The 18,441-nt window shown below is 44.5% G+C and overlaps 1 protein-coding gene across 7 annotated transcripts; it reads left to right on the top strand.

The window, feature by feature from the left end:
* Positions 1-59: 59 nt before the first annotated feature.
* LOC309607985 (HLA class II histocompatibility antigen, DM alpha chain) lies at positions 60-16,716 on the top strand. Of its 7 annotated transcripts, none has more exons than XM_082347224.1 (5): positions 60-441; positions 13,760-14,044; positions 15,477-15,755; positions 15,981-16,109; positions 16,453-16,716. In XM_082347224.1, exons 1-5 carry the CDS (start codon positions 282-284, stop codon positions 16,455-16,457), a joined length of 858 nt encoding a protein of 285 aa, XP_082203350.1. In that variant the 5' UTR covers positions 60-281; the 3' UTR covers positions 16,458-16,716. The 7 variants fall into 7 exon arrangements, with proteins under 7 accessions (XP_082203350.1, XP_082203353.1, XP_082203352.1 ...); XM_082347227.1 differs by having other exon boundaries at positions 71-348; XM_082347226.1 differs by having other exon boundaries at positions 71-357.
* The last annotated feature ends 1,725 nt before the right edge of the window (positions 16,717-18,441 follow it).

Below are 18,441 nucleotides of genomic sequence, written 5' to 3'. Positions count from 1 at the left end.
CAGGCGCAAGGGTGCGACCAGATTGGGGGAGGGGAAGGAGAGCGGGAGGCCGCGGGGAGAGCAGTGCGCAGGCGTGAGGGCGGGTTCCGTAACTCCCGCGGCGGGCCTCGGAGCGCGCGCAGTGGGTGGGGCGGAAGCGGGCGCGGCGCGGCGCGCCGCCCTCCCGCCTCAGCAGGCCTTCCCCGAATGCGGGCGGCCTCGCTGGGCAGCTGGGGGAGCCCTGCCTCGGTTCCTTTTCCGCAGGTGGAGGGTGCGGCTTGGGACGCCCGAGCCGGAGTTCAATGGGAACGCGCGCCGCCGTGCTGTTTTCAGTGGAGGAGAATGAGGCCTGGATCTGGAGTTGTGAGGGTTTGCAGGGTGGGGGTCTCTCCCCGGCTGTAGTGTGGTTCCACGACGGGAGTGTTGTCACCGCCCTCGTCGTGCTTGCGGCGGGGATAGGAGGTGCGGGCGGTTGGTGTGGGCGTTTTGTTCGGTCTCTTTGTCCTAGGCCGCTTTCTAACCTCTCATTTCCTTTGAGTCTACCTGGAGTTCCTTACTTTATTGAGACCTGCCGGAGCCTGGACTCCTTTGCCTGATGCAAAACTTGCCAGCATTTTTATCACTTTTACTTCTTTACTGGGCTTGTCTCGACCATTTAAGTTAAAACACTTAGGCTTTTTCTAAGGCTTTATCCTCTGCTCATCTTGAATAAAACCCATAAAAATCTAATCTAGGGATGGTTGCCACCTAAAGGCGACCTTTTACTTGTTCATGGGCAGTAATCCCTCCCTTGACCCTCAGAGTGGTTCACATTTTCACTCTAGTTCATAACTCCCCCCTACTCCCGACCCGCAGAACGGAACAGAAAGGCCAGCTTACGCGAGAGTTCTTGGCTTTCCATCTCCCACCTGTGAACTGGGCCGTGTCTGTGTTCCTTTACCACCATTGTACTCGAAGTCCTCTCTTCGGATTAAAGAAATGTATTTTCCTTTTGACCTGGTCAATCTTATCTGTTACTCTGAAGCTCTCCTCCATTTTCTACCAATTAGCATTTTTAACTAATCCCTTAATACGGGTTTCCCAGCCTAAAAAGAAGAAAAGAAAGACAGTAACCTTATCAATATTGTATTCCCTTGTGGACTCGCTTATCTAACTCTAAGCTCCCCTACACAGTCAAGACCTGAAATTGTCATCTTAATTTTCCTCTCTCTGCCTCATTCCCCACTCTAGCTCATTTCTTCCACTACTGAAACTGTCCTGGCAAATGTCACCAGGAACCTCCTAATTGGCAAAGTCGGGAAGCACTTTTCAGTTCTCACCTTATTTGACCTCTCTGAAGTATTTGACATTTGATCACGCTTCCTTCCTGAAATTCTCTACACCCTTGATCTCTGTGACTACTTCTCACTTGTTTCTTTTCCTGCTTGTCCAACTGTTCCTCTGGTCTCCTTTGTGGACTTCTCTTCTTCGGCCCTGTTGATGTTTGCCAGGATTTTGCCTCAGTTTGCTTCTAGTTCTGTTCATCGTCTCTAAGTAATCTCAGTGGCTCAGAGCCTCTCAGATCTGTATTTTTAGTTCAGAGGACTTTCCTGAGCGAAACTCACTACTGAATTTTACCACTTGGATAATCCTCAGACACTTGAATATTTTCAAAATTGATACCACCTGTATGTGCCCTAGACCTGCTCCGTCTGTATTTTCCGGGTTGATGGCAGCTATTCAATCAAAAAGTCTGGAATCTGGGAGCCATTCTTGATTTCTTTTTCTCACAACATTATATCTCCTAGGCTTATCATTGTGCCTCTAATACAGCCATTGACTCACACTCTGTCCTAGTCCTATCACCTGAGCTGTATCAACAGCTTCCTAACTGATTTTCTTATTTCTAAAGCTGCACTGTTCACTATGGTAGCCACAAGTGGCTGTTTAAATTAACATTAAATACTGTTTTAAATTTAGTTCCTCAGATGCCCTAGCCTCATTTTAAGTTCTCATTAACCATGTGTGGCTAGTGGCCATCATATTGGATAGCACAAATTATAGAACATTTCCATCATTGAAGAAAGTTCTCTCGAACAGTGCTGCTCTAGATTTTTCTCTCTGCCTCTGCCACAATACTGCCAGGAATGAGCTTTCCAAAATACAACTCTAGCCATATGCTACTGTTTAAGCCCCGTATTAATTTCTCATTGCCTGTGTGATAAAGTCCAAATTCCTGTACTTGCCAGAAAGGTCTGTCTACCTCTCCAGTGTCATGTCTAGCCACTTGCTCTTGGGCCCTATATTCCAGCCGTATTGAACTGTTCCCCAGATAGACCATTTTGTTTTACACTGTATTTTACACATACTGCTCTCACTACATGAAATACGCTTTTCCCCAGTCCATCTAAGCCCAAATACCATCATCTGAAAAGCCTATCCTTGCCTTCCAAATTGACTGCTCATCCCTTGGTGTCCCTTTATCTTATGATTGCACCTTTCACAGTGAATGGCATATATGTGATGCCACATGTTTCTCTCCCTTACTAGACTTTGATCTTGAGAACAGGGCCATGTAGTTTTGTTTTGTTTTGTTTTTATTTTAAATGCCCCCAGCTCCTGGCTCAGGACCTGGCCAATATGAGGTGCTCACAAAGTGAGCAAATGTTGAAGGAAGTTGATGTTTACATAAGTATGTGACTTAGGTAAGATTGTAATGTATGTGTTTGGAGGAGGGGGCTCCATGCATAGTATTGGGGAAATAATCATAGACAAAGTTATTGTTGTCAGATAAATATTTGAGACACTGGGATGGTGGGAGGAAAGACAGAACAGAGCAGGTCATTTTCACAGAGCATTGCAGTCCAATCTGGCCCGAATAAAATATAAGCTACAAGAAGTAGAGCTGGAGGAGATTGGAAGTTACATTTATTTGAGACAATGTGATGATTTCCAGTGCTGTTAAGTTTGGACCTAGTGGAGAGCCACTGAAATTTTTTGAGCAATGGCTTGATTGGAGTTATGTCATTAGATAGGAATTCTATCTTCATATCCCCAGGGGCTATCTCTATACCTGTTAATAAACACCAAATAAAAATGCCACGTGTTGGAAGGAGGTGAGACTGGTGATAGCTAAAATTCTTTGAGTTTTTGAAATGTCTCAGGCCCTATTATAAATGCTTTACATGTAGGAACTCTTCTAATGTTTATAATCATATAAAGTAGATGCTATTGTTATCACTCCCATTTTTCAAATGAAGCGACTGAAGCAAGAGATGTTAAATAATTTACTCACAGTTACATGTTTAATAAGTGTCCAGAGCTGGGATCTGAACCCAGGCAGTCTGTCTCTGGGTGGTATGTTATTCTGGTTGTTAGGCACAGCAGGTATTTTAAAATCAAAGATTGAAGTTCGAGAAAAAAAGGTTAGTAGAGGTAGATTTGGGAGTCACCTTTGAGGTGTAGTTTGAATCAGTCATGCAGGTAAGTAGGTGAGATTTATAAGGGAGGAAGTATGGAACAATTTAGTTGTGGGTTAAACATCACGCTCTGGGTTACATCCTCACACGGAGCAAGAATAGGAAGAGAAACCAGTGTAAGAGCATCAAACAGGAAAAGCAGAACAACATAATATGAGGAAGCCAGAACAAGAGAGGGCTGCAGTGAGGATTTCATGTTTATTGAATGAATGACTAATCAGGAGTTTTTAAGCTTGTTTGTGCCATGGACTTCTTCGGCAGTTTGGTGGAGCCTTTGGACCTTGTCTGACAATAATATTTGTAAATGCATAAATAAAATACACAGTTATCAAAATATTTAAAGAAATGCGTGATGATCTAGTAATAATGTGTTCCCTTATTAATAGAATACTAATACAATAAATAAAATGATTTATTGCAGGTCTAAACTCGTAATTGTAGAGGTATTTTGAGATGTCTATGATATGAAAATATTCGTTGATGGTGGTTTCTATTGATGATGACATTACAGGTACCGCTAGTACTACAAAGACTTGTTTTCTACATTATTAAGTTTCAGTTAATTAGATGTTCTTAAAAATAAAGGTGACTCTTTTTGTTCCATCCAAGTTCATGGACCCCTGAATTTTATGGCATGTGGACTGCAGGTTAAGAACCCCTGTTCTTTTTCTTCTTTTTTTTTTCGCCACGCCATGCGGCTTGCGGGATCTTAGTTCCCTGTCCAGGGATTGAACCTGGGTCCCGGCAGTGAACACGCGGAGCCCTAACCACTGGACCTCCAGGGAATTCCCAAAAACCCCTGTTCTGATTGAATGAGGAGACAAGATCCTGCAGAGGGTGTGAGAGAATGAAGAAAGGGGAAATCTCACTAGGTTGGTGATTGGGGGTCATTACTGATATTGGAGAGCAGTTTTGTAGTCTGGGGATAGAATTCAGAGTATGGGGAGCCTGAAAAACCCGGGCCAAGTAATTCAGACTGAATCTCGTAGAAAGGGGAGAGCTGTTTAAGTTTTGAGAGGGGAAGGAAGAGCTACTTTTATAGGAAGTTACTTGGCACCATTGTGCACCATGGATTGGCTTTGGAGAGACTGGAGGTATGTCAGGTAGGAATCACAGCACACATTCACCCATGGAATGAAAAGGAATAAAGTCATAGCATTAGAATTAATCACACTTAGAGGAGAATGCAAACCTTGCTGTGGTCCACGAGGTCCCACGTGGTCTTGCTTCTTCCTGCCTCTGGCCTCATCTGCTGTCTGTGCTCTCTTATTCACTAATAATATGCCAGCCACACAGGTCTTCACCTCCCTGAAGGAGCCAGCCCCTTGCCTGCCTCAGGGCCTTCCTCTTCTTCCCCCTCTGCCTGGCTAAATCCTACTCACCCTTCAGATCCCATCTTAATATCACTAGGTTCCCCGTTTCACTTAGTGTCTCTTATGGATCTCAGTTCTTTTCCTTCACAGTACCTTTTACAATTTGTTTTTGTAGGTTCGTATGATTACTTGTTTAATGCCTCTGTTTTCATTAGATTATAAGTTTGGTCATGTAGGTGTCTGGTGCCCAGCATACTACCAGGTACATAGAGGATAATCAATAAATATTTGCTAAATAAATAAATGAATGAACCTCATTGAGCCACAGATTTCTTGTTTATATAATGGCAATAATAAATTACAACCTTGTAGTTGACAGGATTGCTGTATTCAAATAATACAGCTAAAAGGGAACAATGAATATGGATGTGAAGAGATCACTGAGCTGGGAATGAGGGTAAAGGTGGGAGCTGGATGGCCAGGTTTACTCTCTGAATTAGGCTGTGGCAGGGAGGAGGAAGAAAATGGGAAGAGGAGTGGGGTGCACAGGGAAAGCAGTGGGAGTGAAGATGTCTGTAGAGTGGCCCACAGACATGCCTGGTAAGATTTACTGTTTTTTTTTTTTTTTTTGGCTGTGTTGGGTCTTCGTTGCTGCGCGCGGGCTTTCTCTAGTTGTGGCAAGCGGGGGCTACTCTTTGTAGAGGTGCGTGGGCTTCTCATTGCGGTGGTTTCCCTTATTGCAGAGCACGGGCTGTAGGCGCGCGGGCTTCAGTAGTTGTGGCACGAGGGTTCAGTAGTTGTGGCTCGTGGGCTCTAGAGCACAGGCTCAGTAGTTGTGGCACATGGGCTTAGTTGTTCTGTGGCAGGCATGTGGGATCTTCCTGGACCGGGGCCCAAACCCGTGTCCCCTGCATTGGCAGGCGGATTACTAACCACTGCACCACCAGGAAACCCCAGATTTACTGTTGAAATATCCATGTTAGAAGGAATGACCTATCATTCATCTGATGCTTGAAGGCTCTTCTAGGCCAAGCTTCAACAACTTCAGTAACCAACAGCCCATTTATTCATCCAGTGAGTAGTCATTTGCTGGTGGGCCTTCTTGGTAGATGCTGAAAATGGAAAAAAAACAGGAAGAGATCCTTGATACCTTGCAGTGGAAGTGAGGTGACCGAAGCAGACATAAACAGAAGAGCATAATACAATACAAATGATGGTAAGGACAGGCCGGTGCTGTGGAAGCATACTGAAGAAGTCACTCATCTCCACTCTGGGTTCCAAGGCTACCTGAGGGAGGTGAGATTTCGTCTCAAAGGATGTATAGAGATAGGTTAAGTGGATCCAGATCATTAAGGATCATGCCAAGGAAAGCAGATTGCAGAGAGCCATTGAAGGCTTTCTTGCAAAAGTATGATGTGATCAAATGTGCCTAATAAAAAGATCCCTGCGGCAGCACTGGAAAATAAGAATAAGATTGGAGAAAGATCAGTTCTAAGAAAATTGCAGTGATCCAGGAAAAAGACAAGCAAACCAATGAGGGACTGAACTAGTGGGAATGGAGGACAGACTAAAGAGATATGGAAGAGGTAGAATTGATAGGACTTGGTGAACAGTTGTTTGAGAAGGTTTGAGGAAGATGAAGTTGTCATGGTTGACTGCCGTATTTGTGACTCATCTGATTGGGTGGACAGTCAACTTACACACTGAGGTCTTCAATACGGGAGCTTAAACATGCTGGAAAGGGAAGGTGGTGAGTTTAGCTTTGTAAATTTTGAGATAGAGGTACATTCAGTGTAGTAATTCCTGAACTTAATTTGCCTAAAAATTCATTATTGAACATTCAACAGAGGTTTATGAGACATCATGTAAAATAGAAAACTCACTAAATTTTAAAATATGAAAGCACAGTTTGAAAACCACAGGAGTGCTTTTCATTTAAAACTTTCCCTTAGACATTTTTGAGATAGTTGGGGAAAAATGAACACAGATTGGCTTAAAGGAAGTTAAGCAATCATTTTTAATTTTGTTGCTTGTGGTGATAGGGTGGTAGTTACGTTAAGGAAAAAGTCATTATAGATACCCGTAGAAATGTTTCCTGGTGAAATATAATGATAGAATTTGTTTAAATACTCCAGAAAAAAAGAAGAAGTGTGTGGAACAGGAGAATAGATGAAACAAGAATGGAAGACTTTTAGAATGTTGAAAATTGTTGAAACTTAAACAAGAGTACGTGGAGGCTTACTGGATTCTTTTGTGTATGTTTGAAATTTTCCATAGTAAAAAAAAAAAATTTAAACTTAGTCATAGATCCAAAGGAAATCAGTTAGTGGAATGTAAATATTATAATTATATAATTAATCAACACTGAGGTCATAAGTATATTTTGAATTTGTGGCAAGACTTGTGACAGACCAGAGGTCAAGTAGATGACATATATCCCTCGGGCAGTTAATTGGGAGATGCTTTCTGAGTGTTAATGCACAGACTTAAGCTCACGTTTATGCCTCAGATGATCTAACACAATTGTCTGGGATGCCGTATGTTTAAGATAATTATACTGAGGTGGTTGGTTCGTGGTAATTCTCGCTTCTCTGGGAATAGCTCTAAGACACAGAGGTGATGTTGTGCCTGGCCACCACTAATTGATCCGGAGGTCCACACCTGATACAAGCTGAGCCCGTCAGATTGTCCCTCTCAGCAACGTGAAATTTGAAAGATAGAGGCTGGAGGACTTTGAAGGTGCGGCATATTAATGGCAACTCAACCCTTGCTGCTAAGGACCCTGTGGCTCCTCTTCCTGAGCCTAGCTGATTCCACCCATCTTTTGATTTTCTGAGCTAGCTCTGTATCCGTCCAATAAATCGCCCCTTTAAAAGTTAAGTTAGCTAGAGTTGGTTTCTGTTGCTTACAACCGAAAATAACCTTATTAAATATAATAAATTATTACATAATAAAAATTACTGTGTAAACATGTTTGGTGTTTTATTACATCTGTGTTGAAATAAATTTAAAAATGAAAAATTGCTACTATCGAATTTACATTTTAAACAATTTCTTGAGGGACCCTATTTTGTGGAGAGTACGTTTTGAGAACTGCTGTTGTACAGCATCCAAGTGGAGATACCTAAAGGCAGTTGGGTGTATGGATGGTGTGGAATCAGAGCCAGATCTGAGCCGACGAGGGAAATTTGGAAAACGTCAGCAAATAGATGGTAACGGAAGACAAGTGGGAGTAGATGCCATTGAGAGCAGGGGTATAGTATAAGAAGAAAAGAGGATGAGGACAAAACTCCAGGGATACCAACACTTAAGGGGTAGCTGAAAAAAAGGAGTCCATGAGGGTGACAAGACGCCAGAGAAGTGGGAGGAAAAACAAGGAGAGCGTGCTGTCAGGGATGCCAAAAAAAATAGACCGTTTTAGGAAGGAGGGCATGGCCAACAGTGTCAAATGTTGCCAAGACTGCAAAGAGTCCATTTGATTTAGCGACACAAAGATGTTGAACCACTTCATTGTTGAGTGTTAAGGATTAAATGGAAAGTATGAAAGTAGAGAGATGGTTGCCCATGGCTTTTTCAGGAAACTTGGCTCTGTCAAGAGAAAGAAAATGGGGTAGGACTAGGAAGGGATGGAGAGCTGAGTGTTAGAAAGCTGTGACCTACTGGGTTTACAGGTGTGATGCCTTTATTTTCAGAGGCATTCATGTCTCATGACCAAAGACACTGAGTTACTAGCGTGCAGAACTGGTGCCTTGCCCTTCTCTTGACCACAATTCCCACTTCCCCAAACTGATGAGAGACTATTTTTGAGATATGTATTAATGGAGGTTGTTGCAGGGTCCTGACAGGAAGAGGATTACATAGAGGGAAGGGTAGTTATAAATGTTTGAACTGGTTCCCATTTGTTCTGGGAGAGAAAGGAGTTAACCACAACCTTGCCTTCATCTTGATGATGGGTAGTTATATTTCTCCGCATGCTGGACTTGTCTACACTGTACTCTCGGTGGAGAACTTGGACCCCCTTTGCCTCATTCCTTCCACCCAGAGTAGTTGCAGGGTCTGCTCTAACTGTTCCTAGCCCTCCCACCAGTCCTCTTCCTCCTGTGCCCCCTCCTCCCCCAGACATCCTTCCAAACAGTGTTGTATCTGGGACATGATACATTCATTAACCAATTGCCACCCCCAAAAAGGAATGGGGCTCTTTGGAGGGTGGGTTTATTTTGGGTCCCCCATCCCATTTCTGACCACACATAGAACAATGTTCAGCAAACAGTGGTTTCTGAGCAAAAGTCAGCCCATATATTTTTATATGGCCCAAGAACTCAGAACGGTTTTTACATTTGTAAATGGTTAAAAAAAAAAAAAAAAAGCAAAAGAATTCTATTTTGTGACTCATGAAAATTATATGAAATTTAAGTTTCAGTGTTCCTTAGTAAAAAGGTTAAGAACAAAACTCCAAGGAACAAAGATTTGCTATCGAGTCTTTTACAGAAAATATTTGCTCACCACTGGTTTAGAACTCCAGGTGGCTGTGTGTCATCTATCTCCACCAGCAGTTCTGGTGATGTCAATAGACCTCCTTTCTATCAATACTTTCCTAAGGGGCTGAATCTTCCCCACCGCAGGAGCTACTGACGGATTAATCCACAAAGGATGAGACATTAGGAAAATGCTCTACTTTTTTTTTTTGGAGTGTAACACAATGATTTCCAAGCCCAGCCCAACCCTGGCACTCTGCCCACCCCCACCACACATACACACACTCACACACACATACGTACCCTTTTCAGAATATGCAGGAGGTCATGGGGGTGTTTTGGTTTGGGGCTGTTATGGCTGCTGTTATTTGTTTCTCAAAAGGGAGTATGGATTTTGAAAGGACCATATTCACATAGATTGATTTCTAAGATTACTTAATTGCCACATTAGATCTTTCTCACTGCTTCTTCCCCCACCCCTTCTGTCTTTCTTTTTCTTCTCTATCAAACTTGCAGCATATACACTGACAGTTTCTTCCTCACCTCCCACTTACTTCTCAGCCCACCACAATCTGGAGTCCACTCCCACTCCAACGCTGAAACTGCTCTCAACACATTTGTCACCCATCTCATAATTACCAAATCTAAGGACACTTTCCCGTCCTCCCTTGACTTCTGAGTAGCATTTGATAATGCTGACCTTGCCCTTCTTCATGGAACACCTCTGTTCTCTACATCTGCTTCTTCTTTATTCTTCTCTTAGCTCACTGGATGCTCCTAGTGCCACCAGATTCTTACAAATTAGTGCATTTCAGTGACCTGCTTATTATCTAGCATCAGTGCCAAGCCCAGCCTCCTATACTGTGTTCTGGACTGCTCGGCCGTGTATTTCCCAGCCTTCCTGGACGGTTGGCTTCCTGTTAGATTCTCTCAGTAGGAGGTATGGGTGGGAGATCAGATGGCAGGAGAAACCAAGAAGCTTCCTGCTGTAGTTTCTAAGAGAGTGGCAGCTCCTGGTACCAGCAGCAAGAATGGGTGATTCTGGACTCCAGCTTCCTGGGCAGAGGAAATACCTTCTCAGTGATCCAGCTTTGATGGAGATGGCGCCTTTCTGGTAGATCCGGAAGTGACTGTGATGGTGTCTCCTCCAGGACAATAGCAGGTGTAGACATGAATTCCAGCTCAGGGGCAAGAGCTGCTTCTGATTGCCAGGTTTTCCTCTTTCCTATTTGCACCTCCAGCCTCTCTCTTTTTCCCTCTTGCGTGTCTTGCCTTTTAAAAATACCTTTGTAACCAATCTCTATATTAAATCCCCTCAGTCTGAAATACCTAGAATAATCATACCTTCCTGACTGGATCCTGGATGATACTGAATAACTGGTATGAGGTTGGGGTTTGAACCCAATCTGACCTGTGTCCTTGTGTCACTTCCCCCTCCCTCTGCACAGTGTACGTGGGTGATCTTGTCCACTGCCTCTGCTTCAGCATTTGTGCAGATGACTCCCAAATTAAGGTTCTTCAGCCCACACCTGAGATCCATACCCATCTACCTCATGCCTCCTGGTTACCCTGGCACCTCAAATTCAACACAAAACCGAACTTAATTCTCTGCTTCTATGACTTTCTTTTCTATTTCAACTCAGTCCATCATTGATCAGTCACCTAGACTGGAGACCCTGGTGTTACCTCTCCTTGACCCCTCCACATCTAATCATCAGCCAAGCGCTTTAGATTCGACTTCCTAATTACATCAATATTTGATTCCCTCCATCTCCTCAGTTCAAGACTTAATTCAGGCTCTTACCATGTCTCACCTAAAGTATTGCTATGCTGCTACCAGAGGACAGTGTGTGTGTATGTGTGTGTGCAACTTTTAATTTTGATGTCATACACATCACAAAGTCTACGTGTGGACTCTTGACCAGCAGTTTGGCCTCAGTTCTTTTCAAGCTCCAGTCCATTATTGGAAGCATCAGAACGATTTTTCTAAAATGTTAAAAATGATTGTGTTACCCTTCGGTTTAAAGTCTCTATCATCTGTAAAATAAAAAACACCCTCCTTGGGACTTCCCTGGCGGTCCAGTGGTTAAGACTCTGCACTTTCACTGCAGGGGGCACGGGTTCCATCCCTGGTCGCATGCCGCCTGGCTTGGCAAAAAAAACCCCAAAAACAAAAAACAAAAACACCCTCCTTGTGGCATAACAGAGCCTATGTGATCTGGCTCTTGCCTAAATTTCTAGCTCATCTTAAATCAACTATACCCCAATCAAAATTAAAAAAAAAAAAAGTGAGTAATTCCTCAAAAAAAATTTTCTTTCCAGCTCATCTTGACACCCCACCCCCACCCCCTGCCCGTTACCAAACAGGGAAACATGAGCAGCCTCCAAACATTCATGTCCAACTATACAGAGGTCTCCAAAGAAAGGAGCTCTGAATGCCTTTGACCTTCACCCATTTGCCTACCCCTTGCCCTGGAAGGCTTTTCTCTTCTCTCACATTCTGCTGGTCTGTTTTTCCGTCAAGACTCTTAGCAGCCTTCCTGATTACATCCCACCTATTTCTCCATCCTCATGAAATTACTACTTCCAAAACACACTTGGCATGGTCTTATTTGAATACATTACATTGTATGTAATTATTTATTCAGTGACCACCCCCACTCCCCCCAACTTAGACTCTAAACTCTTTGAAAGCAGGAATATGCCTTATTCATCTTGGTATTTCTAGCCCTGGACCTAACGCTTGTTACATTTTCAGTCTATTTCTGCAGAAGGAAGAGAGCTAAAGCCTGAAGGAGAATAAATTTTGTGAGAAAGAGGAGGGGGCTTGGGAGGGAGAAGACAGGGTCTGAAGAGCCCTGGGGGGTTACCATGGGAAGATGAACTTCCCCAGTTTATTACTCGGCCACAGGGTGGTGCTGCTCAGAAGAGTCCCTTGGTGTGGTTACAGGCTGAGGCTGACTGCCAGATACTAAAGAGAGATCCCCTCCAGGAGGCAGACATTCCTCCACTGCCTCCCCAACCCATCTACAGCCCCCAGGGTGGCCTGGTAAAAGAGCCAAGTCCTAAGAAGGGTGCTCGTTCGTGGTCTCTCCCCAGTGACCGATGACGTCAAACCCTACACTTTCTGTGATTGGCTTAACCAGAATGACAAGGGCAGTTATGGGAAGTGAGCTGGAGAAACATGATCTGGGAAGGAATCTGGGGACCTGGGTCAGCCGTTTGGTAGCTCCTAGCCCCCTGGGAGGTGTGAGGATATGGATCATGAGCTGAACCAGGGAGCTGCGCTGCTACGGCTGCTACCCCTTCTGTGGCTGCTGCCCCAGTCCTGGACTGCCCCCGAAGGTATGGCAGTACCTCCCCTTTACTTCCATCCTGACTGGGGTAGAACCTAGGGAGTCGGGGCATTTGAAAGTGGTGAAAGTGCTTTGTAAGTGGTGAAAGTATTATGAGAGAGTGGAAACGATAGCGGAATTGGGAAAGAGAGCTATACTATGGATGGATGGCAAACAATGCCAGAGGTGCTTTGTAGGTTTCACTGAAGACAATCTGTTGAAGCAGAGATTATTATATCCACTTTCCAGACGAAGGAAATGAGACTCAGAGTTTAAGTAACCTGTGGAAGTTCACCCCGTTGGAGAGTGGTAGAGCTGGGATTTGAGCAAAACAAATGTTATTTCCACTGTTCCTACTTAGGAGTCTACTCTGCACTCTGTCATCAATTCACCTTATGATTGTTGAAAAATCTCTTAACTTTATTGGTCCTTAGTTCCTTCTTTGAAAAGGATGGGGTAGAATGGAAGAAGAATCTGGAAGACCCCTCTTACTCTATCATTCTGGGTATTGGGTTTTGAGTAGAAGATCTCCTCCTGGCTGGGGAGATTCCTGCCAGGAGTTTCAAAGAATTCGAGATTATTTCTTGCAGCTATGGTGCCATTCCCCCAGTCCTGTCTTTGCAAGGTCTGCAGGGTTGAGGGAGGGGAAGGTATTTTCAGAGAGGCCTGGTGCCAACGAAGCGGCTGAAAAGAAGCCTGGAGAGTGGTTTTTCAGTCTGCCATGTGTGTCTGGGGATAGGATAGGGCAGTGCCATCTATGGCTTAGGGAGGCCACCACCATTCCTCCACATATCCACGTGAAGACTGGGAACCCATCCAGGCCTTTCACAAGTCAATAGGATGGCCTCCCGGGGATCAGGCAAAGGTGGAGACCTTTGGGAGGATGTAACCCTATGCCAGGATGCATGGCTTGGTGAGCAGAATGCAGGTTAGATTTCAGCCGCCACTTACCTCTTTGGCTGGGTGCCTTTAGGCACAAAGATACAACCAACATTGTGATTCTGAATTACTTGTTACAACTTTAGACAGTTGGCCTTTTTATGGGCTGGGTAAGTTTGGCGAGATCCCGTAATTTCTTTTATGCTCCCACCGGGAGGCAACCCACCTCTTCGCCTCTACCTGAAGCAGGCCTTGCTGTTTTCTAAGCTAAAGAGGAGGAGGCCCCCACCTCCTTGGACACCACTCTGTCTCTTTTGCAGCTCCTACTCCAGGGTGGAGGGATGAGCTGCAAAACCACACGTTCCTGCACACAATGTACTGCCAGAAAGGGAGTCCCAACGTGGGGCTATCCGAAACCTACGACGAGGACCAGCTTTTCTCCTTCGACTTTTCCCAGAATATCCGAGTGCCTCGCCTGCCTGAATTTGCTGACTGGGCTCACAAGTCTCGAGATACTTACAACATTTTCTTTGACAAAGCATTCTGCCGGGCGATCATTGAGGAAATTGGCCCAGAGCTTGAGGGGCAAATCCCTGTGTCTAGAGGTCAGGGGGTTTTCTGGGGGGTGGGCTGCCCTCTTAACCTCATGATACACTGAATTACTCCCCTTCTCACCAGCTCCCCATCTCTCCTGCTTTCTGGTTCTCTCCTTGGATTTTGATTTTTCTACCACCCATGATCTGTACTCTGTTTTTGTTGTGGGGCAGAAGAAAAGTCCCTGGGATGTAGTAGGCATTCAAAACTACGGAACTTGATGAATTCAACAGAGACCAACTGATGCCTACTGAGTATTAGGGCTTGTGTTACGATGCTCAGCAAGATGGAGGGGAGAATGGAAGCATCTGATGATGTGCCTGCATTTTATTTTATTATTTTTTTTTTTCAAAAAAATTTGAGTTTATTAGGAAATGCTGATGGATCATAGTAGATGAAAGCCCCAGCTGACGTAGTGAAATGGTACTAACTGCCTTGGTAAACTAGGCTTAACTACATAGGTTAATCAAGCTCTGTTAATGATTATTTATTTTATTATTCTACCATATTTGTTTGAGCATCATAATGTGTTTTTTTTTTAATTGAAGTATAGTTGATCCACAATGCTGTACCAATCTCTGCAGCACAGCAAAGTGACCCAGCCATACACATACATACATTCCTTTATCCCAGGAAATTGGATATAGTTCCCCGTGCCACACAGCAGGACCTTATTGTCCATCCATTCTAAACATAATAGTTTGCAATCATAATGTGTTTTTAATGTACATTTGCCAAGATTTAAACTAGAAGACCATATCAAAACTGAGTTGACATTAATTGGATGATGAGGTAAATTTAAAAAAGGTATGGATGTGATCAGGGTGTCTTTCAAATATATCCAAACATATAGTTCCTTGAAACTACCCTTAAAATTAGTATTTTCAATTTTTTTTACTGATTGGTTCTTTTTTTTTTTTTTTGGTGGTGGTGGTTATCTTTATTTTCTTAAATTTAATTTTTATTTTATATTAGAATATAGTTGATTTACAATGTTGTGTTAGTTTCAGGGACACAACAAAGTGATTCAGTTATACATATGTCCATTCTTTTTCAGATTCTTCTCCCATATAGGTTATTACAGAGTATCAAGTAGATTTCCCTGTGCTATACCGTAGGTCCTTGTTGATTATCGATCTTATATATAGTAGTGTGTATCTGTTCATCCCGAAGTCCTAATTAAAATGTGCCTGCATTTTAATGAGAAGACAGCGTGTGATCAGATGCTGGTGTGAGGTCCAGACAGGAAGTGCTGCAGGACGCAGGGTGGAGGTTCCAGAGTGGCCTGGCTCTGGTCCAGGTCTGGTTCTTGCCTAGACGAAGACCTCCCTCAGAGCCCCAGCTCCCCCCGCCTCGTGTCCCCTCCATATGCCACATCCTCTCCACAAACGGGGGTCCCATCTAAGTTAGTTGCTTCTTTCCCTCACCTCAGTACCCCCACAGGGCTCCCCATCGCTGAGGTGTTCACTCTGAAGCCCCTGGAGTTTGGCAAGCCCAACACGCTGGTCTGTTTCATCAGTAACCTCTTCCCACCCACACTGACTGTGAGCTGGCAGCATCATTTGGCCCCTGTGGAAGGAGCCAGGCCCACTTTTGTCTCAGCCGTCGATGGACTCACCTTCCAGGCCTTTTCTTACTTAAACTTCACACCAGCACCCTCTGATCTTTTCTCCTGCATCGTGACTCATGAGATTGACAGCTACACAGCAATCGCCTTTTGGGGTGAGACCCTTCTCCGTGGAAGCCTAGTTCCTTTGGGGGGCAGAAGGGGGTAGACCCACAGGAGGACTTCTTTCTCCACTGGGCCCTTGTTTAGTCTGTTCTCACTCTGAGCTGACCTCAATCTTCCATGCCTCAGTTTCTCCCTTGTCATCCCAGACGCCCGTGTCTTTCCCCTGGGGCTCCCCAACCAGGTCTCTGGGCTGACCGGCTTCCCTTTCTCTCCAGTGCCCCAGAATGCGCTGCCCTCCGATCTTCTGGAGAACGTGCTGTGCGGTGTAGCCTTTGGCCTGGGTGTGCTGGGCATCATTGTTGGCTTAGTCCTCATCATCTACTTCCGAAAACCTTGCTCAGGTGGTATGTCAGGGCATCTGGAGAGGGCATGTGTGGGTGTGCCGGGACCGACCTGTGGCCTGGGGAGCGCATACAGTGGTCCTCAGGCCCTTGGCGGGGAGGCCTGTGTCGGGCACCGTGGGACATCCTCCTGGTTGAGGTCCCAAATGCACACACCCAGTTCTAGGTCATGAGAATGGCTTTGCGTGGGTGAGGAGCGATGTGGGGGGCTGGAGGAAGGGTGCTTGGAGATGATTTGGAGAGAAGGAGAGATCAACTTCTATAGGGTGTGTTGCAGGCTGGAAAGGGCCTTTGGGGACGAGGAGGATCCCCCTGATGGCTTTCCTCCATCCTTCTCTCTCCTCAGACTGACTCTTCCTGACCAGTCTGAGGCCGACAGCTGCAGCCATCCAAGCAAGAGGTGTTCAAGTTTCTCACATCCTACCCAGGATCTCTCCTTCTCAGAGCAGGAGGCCCTGGGACTCCCCCCAGGGGATGTGTGTGTGTGTGTACAGGTTTCTCAGCTGGGGTCTCTGCTGTCCCTGGGCTTTTGCATCCAGGGGAAGCCAGAGTGGCTTTCCTATCACGACCACATCACTGCCATGTCAAGGCAATAAATCTCATTTCTTAATATCAGTGTGGCTTCTTTTTTCACTCATGATATTTATTTCTGGATATTTTAACTTGAGTAAGTTGTCATGTCAAATTCAACAAGCCTTAACCTGACACGTCTGCCCTCGTTAGGGAGAGAAATGGGAAAACCCCTAATTCCTCAGCTGATTCCTGTTCCCTGGTCTCAGTACAGCACGATGGCTTTTACTCCTATCAGTTTGTGCAAAATACGTAAGCAATGAAGGCAGAGCCACTTTCTGATAATCTGCTCACAAAATGGTGGAGGAAGCTGCTTGCGGGGTTTTTGGGATATTTTTTGCAATTTACCGTTTGTGAAAATGTTTATGCCTAGTATAGGCTGCCTTGAGGAATATATAACTGCCTTCAACCTACATCATAGCTGAGAAAACAAGAGCTCATAATGGAAAAATAAGCCTTCAGATGCTATTCTAACTCAGTCATTCCGGTTTTGTGAAAACAGTATAATCCAAAGTTCTTGAAACGAAGTGTGAACAGCCTGGAAGGGCCCAGAATTCATGTGTCCTTTCAGACGATCTGTTCGTTGGCCTGAGTGGACCGTCCAAGGAGAACTGTGATGATGCTGTCTTGGGTGGATGGTGGGGGCAGGGGGCACATGTCTACTAGTGGTAATTTCCTTTGCATGTGCTTTGTTTCTTGCTTTTCTTGGTGTTTGGGAGTTGCTTTGGAGGAGGGGGCGGCATTAAGGTGAAGAGTGAAATTATTTTGGTATCGGTGCAAGAGTCTCTGTTCTTTGCATTGTATCAGAATCTAATGTAAGGGAAAATATCCACTTCTTCCCAGGAATTGGCATCTCCTTGAACCATCTCATTTCTAAGAGCAGCATATGTACTGGTTAAGAGTGTGGAGTCCAGAGCCAAACCGCTGGGAATTCAATCGTGACTGTCAAAGTTTAGCTGTGTGCCCTTGGACAAGTTACTTAACCTTTCTGTGTCTTGGTACCATTTTCTGTAAAAGGATGATGATAACAATGGTGCCCACCTTAATACGGTTGTTGTGAGGCTTAAATAAATTAACATCTTGTAGAATGCTTAGAACAGCGTTTGGCATGTAGAAAAGGTGCTCAGTAACTTAGCAAGAATTTTCACTGGGGAATTTAGCAGCATCATTAACTTCTTTTCTGGAAACTACTTTGAATCTACCTTCAAGTATTGTATGTTCTCCCTTTGAGATGTTTTTGTTTTCTTTTCACTTTACCATTCTACATGTCTCATTGCTTTCTAGTTCTTCCTGATTTCTCTCTCTCCATTTTCCAACTTATCCAGAAACTTCCTGCCAGTCAAGCCTTAAAACTGCTTTCATTTATTTATTTATTTATTGGTTGCCCTGCACAGCTTGTGGGATCTTATTTCCCCAACAAGGGATTAAACCCAGGTGTTCAGCAGTGAAAGCGTGGAGTCCTAACCACTGGACCACCAGGGAAATCTCAAAACTGCTTTTATTATTCTGTGTGACCTTAGACAAGTCACACTCCCTCTCTGGGCCTCAAACTCCTCATCTGTAAAATGATGGGCTTAGGTTAGATGCTCTCTATCAAGCATTCTATAATACTGTCACTTATAATACTCAAGAAGCCTTCCAGACCCTCTCTCGTCTGGTGTCCCCCCTTTAGTAAAAAAAAAAAATAGTGCCTCCTCTTCCATGAATCTGTTCCTAATATTCCAGCCCTGACTGACCTTGACTGAACTCGGAATTCCAAGACTTG

Source organism: Balaenoptera borealis (genome assembly GCF_965194805.1).
Source record: "Balaenoptera borealis genome assembly, chromosome: 12".
NCBI classification, from domain to species: Eukaryota; Metazoa; Chordata; class Mammalia; order Artiodactyla; family Balaenopteridae; genus Balaenoptera; species Balaenoptera borealis.
Note: the sequence above shows the minus strand (reverse complement) of the source record. Positions and strands in the feature narration are given on the sequence as shown.

Bases quoted from the DNA above. Each gene is read 5' to 3' on its own strand.
- LOC309607985 (XM_082347224.1), top strand. From the start codon at position 282: ATGGGAACGCGCGCCGCCGTGCTGTTTTCAGTGGAGGAGAATGAGGCC. The intron at 442-13,759 runs GTGCGGGCGGTT...TCTCTTTTGCAG, and splicing joins GCTTGCGGCGGGGATAGGAG to CTCCTACTCCAGGGTGGAGG. The intron at 14,045-15,476 runs GTCAGGGGGTTT...GTACCCCCACAG, and splicing joins GCAAATCCCTGTGTCTAGAG to GGCTCCCCATCGCTGAGGTG.